We start from the raw sequence: 12,723 nt of genomic DNA, 5'->3' as shown, positions 1-12,723 counted from the left end.
ACAACTGTTGACAAATTGACTCAATAGATCGTTAACAAAAATGGTTAACAAAAAATGGTAAAAATATAACTTAGCTCATGAATCTTTGCGAAAAGTTTCTCACTTTAACAAAAGTAGTCAATATCTGGAAAACGCACATCTTCCATATGAACAAGTACCGCATTCACCAGGAAAACATCTCGCCATTTATAGAACTGTTGGAAGTATGAACCATTTGTTGGATTTAAAACATAATTTTGAAATCCTTGAAGACTGTTGGTAAATAACTTTTCCCAGACTGAATATACGACCCCTGAAGTGTTTCGTGGCATTCTGGCAAAACCATTGGGTTTCAGGCTGTTGACGATTTTCACCTTTCTATACCCACTGAGAAGCCCAACTACAGGTCCAACAATGGGCGTCTGTTTTGTCGTCCAACGTTGGTCCAACGAACGACTTTCATTGGACGATTTTGAAACCAGCCGTTCTTAGTTAGTATGGACACTTACTGAGCTTTCTTGTGATATAGACTGATGCCTTGAATCTATAATATTATAATTGCTTTATTTACAAAACATGTTACACGAAATGGCACAAACGGTGTTTGAAATCTAGTATCGAAAGCTTGGTAATGGTAATCCATCAATTCACAAACCTACTAATGAAGTTGGTAATTTTTGAAAGTGTATAAATACTTTTGTTTTCGAGAAATATTTACAAAACGTAACAATACCATATAGTTTCTCGAAATTACCAAGATTAGAATTCTAACCTAGCAATAATAACAATTCAACTGAGACATCTCAGCGTAGAGTCGAGAACTTTTACCTAGTATTGTAGAACGACACCACACACTATCCCTATTCCATTGATCATAAAGTAGTGGTAGCCTGTAACTTAAAGTATCGACTTCTGCTTTCGATTTCCTGCAGTGCTCCCCTTCTGTCATCCACCGTATAGCATGTGCTCATCGACGGAATGTTACGCTGGCCACTTTTCAATCGGATAAACGCCCAAATGAATGCCATCAAGCTGGTGAGAACAATAATCGTACCCAGTCCTTCCAACAATATCCTGCTGGCACCAACCGACGGCAACCGTGCAGCTTCGTCCTCCTCCAACCGCATTCGATTGAATGCCTCCTCAGCAGCCGTTCTTCCGCCAAACATTTCGTCGTAGTACGCACCGGCTCTGTCCGCTTCGTCCGCCTGCCGGTCCGCTTCTGCAATGCGATTTAAATCGGAAATATCCGTTTCCCCGTCGGTTTCTTCCGCTGGTGCGAGTGGCAAACTGCGTGGATCGTTTATCTGAACCAGCTCCTTCTTGATGGACTTGTTCTTTGTTCGGTTGACGTACGGCACCGGAAGAATCGTCATCTGACATGATCCGAGGAATTCATCCTTGGAGATGTCTTCTTTCATTATGAGGCAAAACTTGTAGCTGGAATGAATAAAAAGTTTATTTTTTAAAATTGATTGCAAAATTGTAGAGAAGTGTGATCAGTTGTGGGTCATTCGCCATTTCTGACTTCGCACAACGTCACATCTTAACATAAACTAGAGATGGTCGGGTTTCATTTTTTTCGAACCCGAACCCAAGAGGTTGAAAATGTAAAAAACCCGAATCCGACCCGAGCCCGAAATTATAAAATTTGAAAAACCCGAACCCGACCCGAGCCCGATCATTTTGAAATTTAAAAACCCGAATCCGACCCGTACCCGAGAATTAAAATTTTGAGAAACCTGATCCAAACCCATCTTGCTAATACGGAGAATCAAACAACACAGAACCCGAAACCCGACCCGAAACCCGTCGGGTTCGGGTCCGGTACGGGTTTCGGGTTTAAAAACGCGAATCCGACCATCTCTAACATAAACTAGTTTTTGAGTGCACCGCATTGTACATCCTTCAGCTTTTTTTGTGCTGAACACAACAAAACAAAAATTTCAAAAAAAAAATCAGCTGAAAAGTGATTGTCTTAATTTTAGGGACGGATTTTTCCCATAAAATCATTGAAAGACAATGAGTAAAAATACAACATCCATTGAGGTATTTTCAATACCAAAAACTCTATAGTAAGGTATTTTCAATGCCAAAACCTTACCTCAGCTCGCTTTGAAGATCGTACGCTCCGATCAGCTTGGTAACGAAAGTATAATCAGTAGCATTCGCCATTTCCGGTGCTTGAAGGCAGGATACCTACAAAGAAGAGTTGGGTCAGCGCATCGTAAAACTTTACCTTTAAGTCGACCAACTTACCTCCGACTCGAACAGAACGTTCTCCGGATCATCGTCGTGAAAAACGTACACGAACCGACACGAGTAGTCGTCCGTCTGCATTCTCCAGTGTAAGAACACATCGCTCTCGTCGGTGAAATTGATCCCTCTGAGCTGAACTTCGTCGGTGATATCCCGTATGTAGGACTCGTTGTTCTTAAGCTTCAACATAACCTCGATCGTTTTGAAGGTACTCTCGTCAGTTTTGTCTTTTCCACTACCATTACAGTTCATGGACTCTACTGTGATTTGCAGTAACGATGCCCCCTCCAGATGAGGCGGTGTGGCACAAACGGCTCCAAGAACATCCTGGGAAGCTATACGCGAAGTAGCCAGCCATTCGGCAAATGGCCTCATCGAGCAATCGCAAGCAAGTGGATTGTTTTCCAAGGATAGACTATGTAGTTCGGATGCATTATACAACGCATTCTGGGCGATGATGGAAATGTCATTCCCATCCAGACGTAGCTCTTTAAGCGAAGGCAACGGCGAAACGATGTCAGACGTCAAAGCTCGAAGAAAGTTGTGTGTGAGATCCAAAACTATTAGCCTCGGCAGATGTTTCAGTGATGATCCGGAGATGGCGATAATTCCATTATGGCCAAGATCCAAAACTTGAAGCGACGCCAGACCAGAGAATGCATGATCCTGCAGCACATCAATTTGATTGTGTCGAAGTGATAGCATCTGCAGATACGCCAGATCTTCTAGGGCACCGTTCATAATGCTGGATATCGAATTTTTATCCAGATTCAAGATTTCCAAACCTTTGATCACGGGTAGAGTTGTATTTCGCAGCGGCCCACGAATAGTGTTCGAACGAAGATCCAGTTCTCTGAGATTCAGGCATGGTTCTAGAGATTTCATACTTTCTGGGGTTTCTCCCAGTCTGTTTCCGTTCAGTTTCAAGTGAATCAAATTTCTAAGCGGCATAAAACTTTTGGGTGCAATGTATGAAATTTGGTTCTCACTCAGTTCCAGATAAGATAACTTCGAAAGTGAGATGAAATCTGTGTTCTGGATTGACTTGATTTTGTTATTTGATAGATCCAATCGGTCTAGCTGGGGAAGCGTCACAAATGACTGCATTGGTACACCTAACAAAGCGTTGTTTGGTAGTCCTAATGCTTGCAACGAGTTTTTGATGCCTGCGAACGCCATTCTGTGAACCCGTTTAATTTCTCCCGAAGATATGACCAACCCTTGTAACGACACGTTCTTGAAGATATTTGCATCACTCAAGACAGTAACATTTTTCAGCGTACAATCCAGCAGCGACACAGAATACCTGGACGCTCGAAGGCCTTCAGCTATCAGTTCCAGTCCGTGTAAATCCCCTCGACATCTTAGTGTGTGAGGCATATCACAGCCACATTCTAAATTGGCATTCTGACTAATATTGGGACACTGCCAGTCGGCCATGTCCACCGCCTGAGGCGTAACCAGGATCGATTTCTTGTCGAATCGCTTCTTTCCAAACTCTCCCTTATTGACGTACTTCAGCGCATTCCACGTAATGCCGAATGCTTCCTTGGCACTGCCTTGGTTTATTGCAGCCTGCTTTCTTTGGTTAGTGCTTATGCTACTATTAGTGTTTACTATACTAGTGCTACCATTAATACTGCTACTATCGATGACTAAAGGTGACGCTGAATTAATCCTATCTAAACTAGACTCGTTTGTAAAGGAGGAGCTTTGGTCCTTCTGATGCGGGGTGTTGATGCTGAAAGAACGACCTCCGCCGGCAACACCTGCTGTCATGAACTCCGCTCCGTAGGTTGCCGTCATCAGCTGGGAGATGAATAGGCAGAGGATTATGTGAAATCTGCAAGTAAGTAGAAGAAAGAGGCGCGTTAAAAGGGTTGAAAAAGATGTCGAGCCCTAGTCATATGCGGCTCCAATCGGAGTGTAAAGGGGAGGCACACTTTCTTGATGAAATATATCTGATGTACGATTCGTAAAATGAAGTTTCAATTTTGGGAAACGCGTTTCGGACATACGTGGAAAGTGGCAAATAATATACAGAAATTGTTAAAGGTGACCAAAACATAAAAATAAGTCACTGAAGACAATCTGTATCTATTTTATTCATTTGATTCATTGATCCAATAAGCTACAATGTGCTAAATAAACTTCAATTAGAGCAATTTGTAGTTCCCACATTTATTTACACAGGTAAATGCAATGAATGTATATGTTCCTCCGAAGTAGGACATAGATATGCTGCCCCCGCTGAAAATCCACCCCTATTACAGGCGGACGCCACCACTATTGTCGCTCATCTTTCTACCGTTCAACCATCAAAACATTACCTACAGAAATCTCTTAGTATCTACTATCGGAACGTGAAAGGACTACGCACCAAAATTGACGAGTTGTTCATCGCTGTTTCAGAGTAACGAATTTTCGACGTATAACAAAAATGCTTGATGGTAAACCGATCAATACAGTCCTGGTTACACTGTCCTTCTCTGGCACCTTTAGCCCGGAAAATGTATTCATCGGCCTGCTGCATACTAGGTTCCGTACTATCCACAGCCGATGATGTGCTTCAAGTGCGGTCACTTCGGGTACGGCAGCCGTTTCTTCCCCAACGTCGCCGCCTGGTTGAACTGCACCAAACAACAAAAGACATCTAAGGAAAATTGTGGCAGCAATCCTAGTCTCTGCATCAACTGCGGGAAACGACACTCGACTCGCAGCAGGAAGAGCCCCAAATTTGTCGAGGAAGAACAGATTATCAAGATCTGAATCGACAAAAACTTGACCTTCTCAGAGCTCTTGCAGCTCTGGTAACTAAACGGTAGCAAGGTTCCAGCTACGTCAGCATTGCCGAACGAATCAGGAATCAGTAGCGTCTGGCTCAAATGGCACGTTCCCCATGTTGATCGGAGATTTGTGCCTTGCCAAGAACCGTCTTTTCATCATTTTCCTGATGGGAAGGATTGGGGAAGTGGTAAGGTTAGGGGTAAGGAAAACAACGACACAGAACAATTAAAACAGAGCATTCTGCACCCCCGGAGTGATGCTGAACGATCTGCTGGTGCTACAACAGCAGGAATAAAACTTCCAACCCCCGGAGGGATTTAGAACCTCTACTCAAACAGTGAGCGGATATATCAACACCCCCGAGGGGATATTGAGATAATAGAACGACAGCACCCCCGAAGAGATATTGTCATTCAAATACGGCTAAAAAACTATAGCTCTTTACCACACTGGGTTAGGAACAAAAGCATATCCTTAAATTTCAGCTCTCTGTACATAGGTTCATCTATGTATGGAGAACCAAAAATCCGGATGCGCAATTGCATTAATACAGGGCAATTGCATATCAAATGATATGATGTTCCGTAATCAGATTCACAAAGATCACATGAATAATACTCAGCGCGCTGAATAGTAGCCATGTGATAATTGAGTTCGCAATATCCAGTCAGTGCTCTGACCAGAATACTGCAGTTGTGCTTGGAAAAATGCAACAAATTTTTTGACATTTTCGGACTCACATCCGCCAGAAAAGCCTTTGTTTGAACGCAAGTTTGCAAGCTACGCCAATGGTTGGCATGTTCGAATGCAGCCCAAGAGCGAATCTTGTGCTTTATCCAACTTATTGACAGTGGTAGAACTGGTTCTGGACCAACGAAATCAGTCACAGCGCCAGCTCTAGCCAATTCTTCCGCCCATTCATTTCCAGTAATACCGGAATGACCGGATACCCATAGAAGGTAGATAGCATTTGAAATGCTAAGTTTCTCGAATCTGCCGAACTAAATGCTTTCAGGGCAGCCTGACTGTCAGAGCAAAAATAGATTCTTTTACCGCAAATTCCCTGGTGAAGTGCGGATTGTACGCCACACAGAATCGCAAAGATTTCTGCTTTGAATACGGTATCTACCAAGCGAATGAGATTGGTTTAATCTCATCTCATGACAATAGACACCAGCACCGGCTCGGCCCTCCAACAAAGAACCGTCCGTATAACGAACTACGTATTCTTGAAGTTGTCGCTCCATCCAGCCAGACAGCCATTCCTCACGAAGAGGAATTCTCACATTGAAAGTTTTAGAAGGAAAACTACATGTGAGTGTAAGGTCACTGGGAGCAAGTGTATATTCATCCCAAGTAACCATTTGGGGCCACAGTCTTGTGTGGCTAGTTACACGATCTATTGGGTTACTGTTCCAGAGCCCAGTAACCTTTAGACGGTATGCACAAGAAAGTGCTTCTTGTTTCAGAAACACATGTAGTGGTTTTATGTTCAAGAGTGCCTCGAGAGCAGCAGTAGGTGTTGTCGAGAACGCACCAGTCATCGCCATCAAGACCATCCTCTGAAGATGGTTTAACTTTGATTGGATTGTCGTGACTCCTCCCTTCTGCCACCAAACAAGGCACCCGTATGGCAGTATTGGTCTAACAATTGTTGTGTAGATCCAGTGAACGTACTTGGGTTTGAGTCCCCAGGATTTGCCGAAAGCCCGTCTACATTGGCCAAAGGCCATGAAAGCTTTCTTGATCCTGAAATCGATGTGAGCTGTCCAATTAAGTTTTGAGTCGAGAATTAACCCAACGTACTTAACTTGATCTTCGACAATAATTTCAGAGTCAAAAAAACTGCAATGGACGAGCTCCGGTCCTTCGTTGCGTGAAAAGCACCATTGAGGTTTTATTTGGATTAACTAATGGTCCAACATGAAGACACCACCGCTCAACAACACATAAGGCTTGTTGCATCAAATCAAAAAGTGTGTTAATGCAAATACCGGTGATCATTATATGATAATCATCGGCGAAACCATACGTCGGAAACCCCAGCTCATTTAGTTTTCTCAACAAGCTATCGGCGACAAGGTTCCATAGAAGTGGTGACAGCACACCACCTTGAGGACGGTCACTTCGGGTACGGCAGCCGTTTCTTCCCCAACGTCGCCGTCTGGTTGAACTGCACCAAACAACAAAAGACATCTAAGGAAAATTGTGGCAGCAATCCTAGTCTCTGCATCAACTGCGGGAAACGACACTCGACTCGCAGCAGGAAGAGTCCCAAATTTGTCGAGGAAGAACAGATTATCAAGATCTGAATCGACAAAAACTTGACCTTCTCAGAGCTCTTGCAGCTCTGGTAACTAAACGGTAGCAAGGTTCCAGCTACGTCAGCATTGCCGAACGAAACACCACGGTTGACGAACGGGACACAGAAATAGCCCATCTACAAAAGAAGCTAACAACCCTAAAGGAAAGCAAAGACCTAACAATTTATCATCTAAAAGAACACATAGCCAAAAAACAAAAACTGCTGGCAGGGGTTACTGCAGAAATATCCAAACTGCGTAATGCCGTCACCGAGCTCCATCAAAAGCCGTCTGTCCACTCCTGCAAGAACACCTCCTCCGACGAAACTGCCCATACGGGAACAAAACCCAAGAAAGGGAAGTTCATCGAACCAGCTCCCGTAGCCCCGTCCAACCAACCGGAGCTTAGGTAGTTGCAGCCTCTAGAAAAAAAAGAAACTGGAACAACTGGTACTAACAAATCCAGAAGCCCCAATCCCAAAACTACCTCCGACATAACACTGCTTTCGCCGGTCATGGACTCTATCATGTTCTGGTCTCGCTCCAGCTTAACAGTATCACTCAACATGGGGACGTTCCGGGTTCTACCGATGCAGCTTCGGCGGCTGTCGGTGCGAGCTCGGGTTTTATCCAGGCAAGAATCTCCAGGCATCTAGTTCGATTCCGCTACAGGACCAGCGACACGAATGCTGAAAAACGCAACAACTACATCGCATCTGTACAATTCGTATATTTGGAATCACAATGGAACAGCACTAACGACAGTACATGAAAAAGACCTTTCGCACGCGTCACGTCTGACTCGGAAAGTATTGGAGATGAGTCCCCGATGATTACCGGCGAGGGGAACCCAGGGCTTTCCCGGGTAATTTCTACCAAACCCGTAATCCCATCTGTCGCATTTCACCTTCCTACAGGGCTCCACGGTACAAAACCAGCCGCACCAACATCCAATCTGAAAGTCTACGAAGAAACCGTCAAACCCAAAAATGTTTACAACAAACCTGCTTATCGCGCAGCAAAAAAAAAATCTTTCCCGTGTCGTCCCCGATTCGAGAAGTTCCGAAAGCATCCGATGACAACCTCAAAACCCACCTGAACGCAATTGCGGCTGCCTCTACCTTTTCTACAGAAACCTACTGTCTTACCGACTTCCTTAAGATCCATCCAAATGGTATCCAGCAGCAGAAGTTCGACCAGGAACAGCTCCAGCTCCAATCCAACCTCACTCTACATCCAACGGAACAAACTATACACTGGCCATCTAATGGAGCACCAACGACTTGAGAGCAAAGCCAGGAGACCTTCATCGCCCGCTCTGCGTCCATCTGTCTTACCATCCAAGAGACACACATAAAGGGCGAAATATATCCATCACCTTGGTTCAGTCACTGTTACACTTGGCTAAAGGGTCGAACATCTACCTGACAGTTGGCCTAGAAAACAGAGCTGAACTGCCGTCTGAGTTGAATAAATTTGACACCGACCTCATTGTAGTGGGAAGAAAAACCAACTTTCCCATAAGTTGTACAGTAGCGTCTATTTACATTCCTCAAGAAACCAGTAACGTCGGAAATAATTTGCGGAATCTCCTCAAGCAACTACAAAGCCCCTTCCTATTCACGGGTAACTTTAACTCCCCTCACATAGCGTGGGGTTAAACAAGGTGTTGCCATTGCGGTAATGCCATCATCGACGCCATTGGAGACAGCAACGCGGTGGCGACGACGCTAAAGTGTCACCTTTCTCCGTGGCCGATCCACATCCGCTTTAGATTTAACCCTATGTTTTAGCTCTATTGCTGGAGCCTGTGGATAATTCGTTCTCGCCGACACTGGAAAGATCGAGCACTTCCCCATTGCAGTCTCCTATGATCGTATGCCCCCTCGACGTCGCAGTGTCACCGTTGGCTCTATCATCGGGCAGATTGGCCCACCTACGAAGATAACGTTTGAGATGCTCTCGATCGAGACTTATTCGACAGAGGAGCTTGTAGAGATCATGGCATAGGGTGCAAAACCACCTTAGTAACAATTTTGGTTTTATGGTAGTTTTATAGCCCTTTATAAAACTTACATTGCACTTGCAGCGCGCTATAAAACTTCAATTGTTACTTGGGCATGCATTCCCCAAATCAGCGGAGCACCACCAAACGAGCGGTTCATTGGTGGAACTCAGAAGTTGCGAAGGCATTCAAAGATCGACGAAAAGCTCATCGATCTCTTAAAAATACTCCCATGAACGTTATATATGTGATGGGGGATCGTCGGATTTTCGCCGCCACAGGAACCAGGCAGGCCATCGAGAAAGCCATGGGGGCCGGCTGGGATTCATTCCTAGATAGAATCAACGCTGTTTCGTCGAATGCGGATCTGTGGGGAAGGGTCAATACCCTAAGTAGCAAAAAAGGCAAAACGGCTTCGAATTATCGGTAGAGCCTTCTGAAATTGCTAATGCAATCGATTAACACTTTGCCCTTTTTTGGACTCCTCTCACCCCCTTGCCTTCCTTAAAACGAGGAGGACCACAGAACCCACATCTACAACATTTATGCCGGATGCTAGCCTGGATTACAACAAACCTTTTTCTGGAGTAGAACTAGTCACTGCGCTGAGTACTGCAAAGGAAAATTCTGCCGGACTCGACAATTTTGGTTATTCCCTATTTAGGAATTTATCCCCGGTTAGCAATCGAGCACTCCTAGTCGGATCCAACAGAATATTGGAAGGCGTGTCCTTTCCATACAGCTGGAGAACCGGTTTCACGGTTCCCATTCCGAAGAAATGTGAGGGAACCAGTAGCCCGAATTACTTCTGACCCATAAGTCTTCTCCCCTGAATGGTAAACCGGTGCCTGGTGACCCTCATCGAGAAACAAGATCTTCTCGACCATCGACGGTTCGTAGTTCGTAAAGGACTCGGCACAGGCATTTATCTAGGCTGCCTTGGTGAAATAGTAAGTGACGCCATAGCCAACGACACGCATGCAGACGTCACCATCCTAGATCTGGCCAAGGCCTACAGAACGGTATGGTGTGAAGGAGTACTTCGCCAGCTTCACCAATGGGGTATTCGCGGAAATCTTGGCTGCTTTATCAAGCATTACCTCATTGACCGTATCGGAAAAACGATTGGTCGCATAAGACTGAAGCTTCAGGTAGCTGTCAATGCTGTCGATCGATGGGCCGATTCAGTCGGTTTCCGTATCTCAGCCCTAAAATACGCTATTGCGCATTGTTGCGATACTTATCATGTAGCCACCGGCAGGTCATTCAAACTTACTGGAATCGCAATTCCATCCCGGAATGAGCCTAAAATCCTTGGTGTGACTGTCGACCGAAAGATGACTTTTCTTCCGCACTTCCGATAGGTGAAAAAAGACTGCGAATGTAGAAAATGACATCCGCACCATCAGCTCGCGTCACCCGAAACGCACTCAACATTAGCCAAACCCTCATCCATAGTTGCATTTTCTACGGCCTCGAGATACCCAGTCGCAAATGGAAGGGCTTAGCAGATATCCTGTCACCGCTGTATCCCAGAGCAGTCAAACTGGCTTCGAATCTACTGCCCATTGGGACAAAAATTAGATTCCAGCTTCGAGCAACTTTTTAGGTACCATTTGGGTCCTAGAACAACTGTGCAAATTCTTAGCTCGATCCCTGAAACTATATTTTTGCGCCCACTTTTTAAAGTTTACATGGGATTTTGTATGGGAAAATTAACCTTCACAAAATAATTCCTCCAGGAGTCGCCCATTACTTCCTAAAAATAAATCGTTATGCAGCTTTTATAGGAAATTTAACAAAGAAACAAAGTCTCGAAAGCAACGAAACGATCCGACGCTTGAGAAAACAATTATTAAGCAGAAATCGATTGATGCTCTGACGATTGATGAAATATTCATAGCACCACTGCTGTTGATTGTCCAATTATACGCAATTATGTTCAAATATTCTCTTAATGTGTCTAAATCATTTATATATACTGTTTGGCCACTTCGCAAGAGTTTAGAGGGATAAATTGAAGCTTCTTTTGTACATAATAAGAGAAAGTTAAAAAAATTGTATATAACTCGACCGTCGGCAGCAGTGATGCTATGAAAAGTGAAATTTTCATCAATTTTCAGGGCATCAATCAGTTTTTGCTTAATAACTTTTTTCACAAGCATCAGATCGTTTCGCGGTCTTCTAGACTATTTGCCTTGACAAATTTCCTATAAAAATCCATTTATGTTTAGGAAGTAATTGGCGACTCTTGGAAGAATTATTTTGCAAAAGACAATTTCCCTATACGAAATCCCATGTAAACTTTAAACCGTGGGCGCAAAAATATAGTTTCACCGACAGAGCTAAAAATTTGCAGAGTTGTTCTGGGAGCTAAATGGGACCCAAAAAGTTACTCGGAGCAAAAGTTGATTTTTCTTTCATATAACCATGTCCCACTCTACTGCCCAACACCCCCGCAAAAGCCGCCTGCGTTGAGACCGGCGTACTTCCCTTCCGACGGGAACTGGCTATATCCGTCTCGAAACCAGCCGTGAGCTTCTTACAAAAAACATCTGGTGATAAATGTGTCTTGCTACAGACATCCATACCACATTTGTCAATAGGCCTCTCCCTTCAACCGCACAGAGTCATCAGGACCGCTACGGCGCCTGGCACGAGCGTGGCTCAAACTTTGACTGCAGCCTGGCTGTATCCGCTAGAGCAGTACTGCCAGTACTGCCACAGCTAAATTCCTCCAAAAGGTCGAACGCAAATACCCTAATCATCTGCATATTTACTTTTTTTTTCGGAACACTGCTAATTCGAATGATAATTGGATGCACAAATCATATGCAAAATATGAGCTTTTTCCGATAGCTCTAGTTCACTCACAAGAGGTTTGAAGTTTCTATGGTAATATATATGGAAACTCGGAAGTAAAAACTTAAAATTAAATAAAAAATTCCACAGTTACTCTGCATACTTCAAATTTTTTGGCCACATAGCTTATTTTATAACAAACAGCTTTGTTGAAGTTTTCATATCGATTGGAGGTCCTCCGACAAAGTTATTTAACTTTGAAGACCAACCGATTTTTTTGAAATTGCGTGCGAGAAAAAGAAGCGACACATAATTTGATATAAGAATATCTTTTTACTGCAAAATCGGATATATTTGCAGTCTTCGGCAATGTTGATCCTTACACCTTAAGCTATATATCTGCAGATTATGGGATACACAAGATGATACTGGCATTTTTTAATGAATTTATTGTATCTTTTGCCTATTTTTCATATATTTTACCATACAAACTTGAAAACTCTTGTGAGTGAACTAGAGTTTTCAGAAAAAGCATATATTTGACAAATGGTATGTGAACCCAATTCCCGTTTGATTTAAAAGTGTTCC

The 12,723-nt window shown here is 43.8% G+C and overlaps 1 protein-coding gene across 1 annotated transcript in view; it reads right to left on the bottom strand.

Moving 5' to 3' along the window:
• Positions 1-524: 524 nt before the first annotated feature.
• The window catches only part of LOC131692928 (uncharacterized), a 125,647-nt gene continuing 113,448 nt past the window's right edge, over positions 525-12,723 (bottom strand). The window contains exons 2-4 of the mRNA XM_058980340.1: positions 2,239-4,081; positions 2,084-2,178; positions 525-1,419 (exon numbers count right to left, since the gene is read on the bottom strand). Of these exons, the coding sequence (XP_058836323.1) occupies positions 852-1,419; positions 2,084-2,178; positions 2,239-4,081 (2,506 nt within the window). The 3' untranslated portion in view covers positions 525-851. The remainder of the gene's footprint in view (positions 1,420-2,083; positions 2,179-2,238; positions 4,082-12,723) is intronic.

This window comes from Topomyia yanbarensis, chromosome 3 (genome assembly GCF_030247195.1).
Source record: "Topomyia yanbarensis strain Yona2022 chromosome 3, ASM3024719v1, whole genome shotgun sequence".
Taxonomy (NCBI): Eukaryota; Metazoa; Arthropoda; class Insecta; order Diptera; family Culicidae; genus Topomyia; species Topomyia yanbarensis.
Note: the sequence above shows the minus strand (reverse complement) of the source record. Positions and strands in the feature narration are given on the sequence as shown.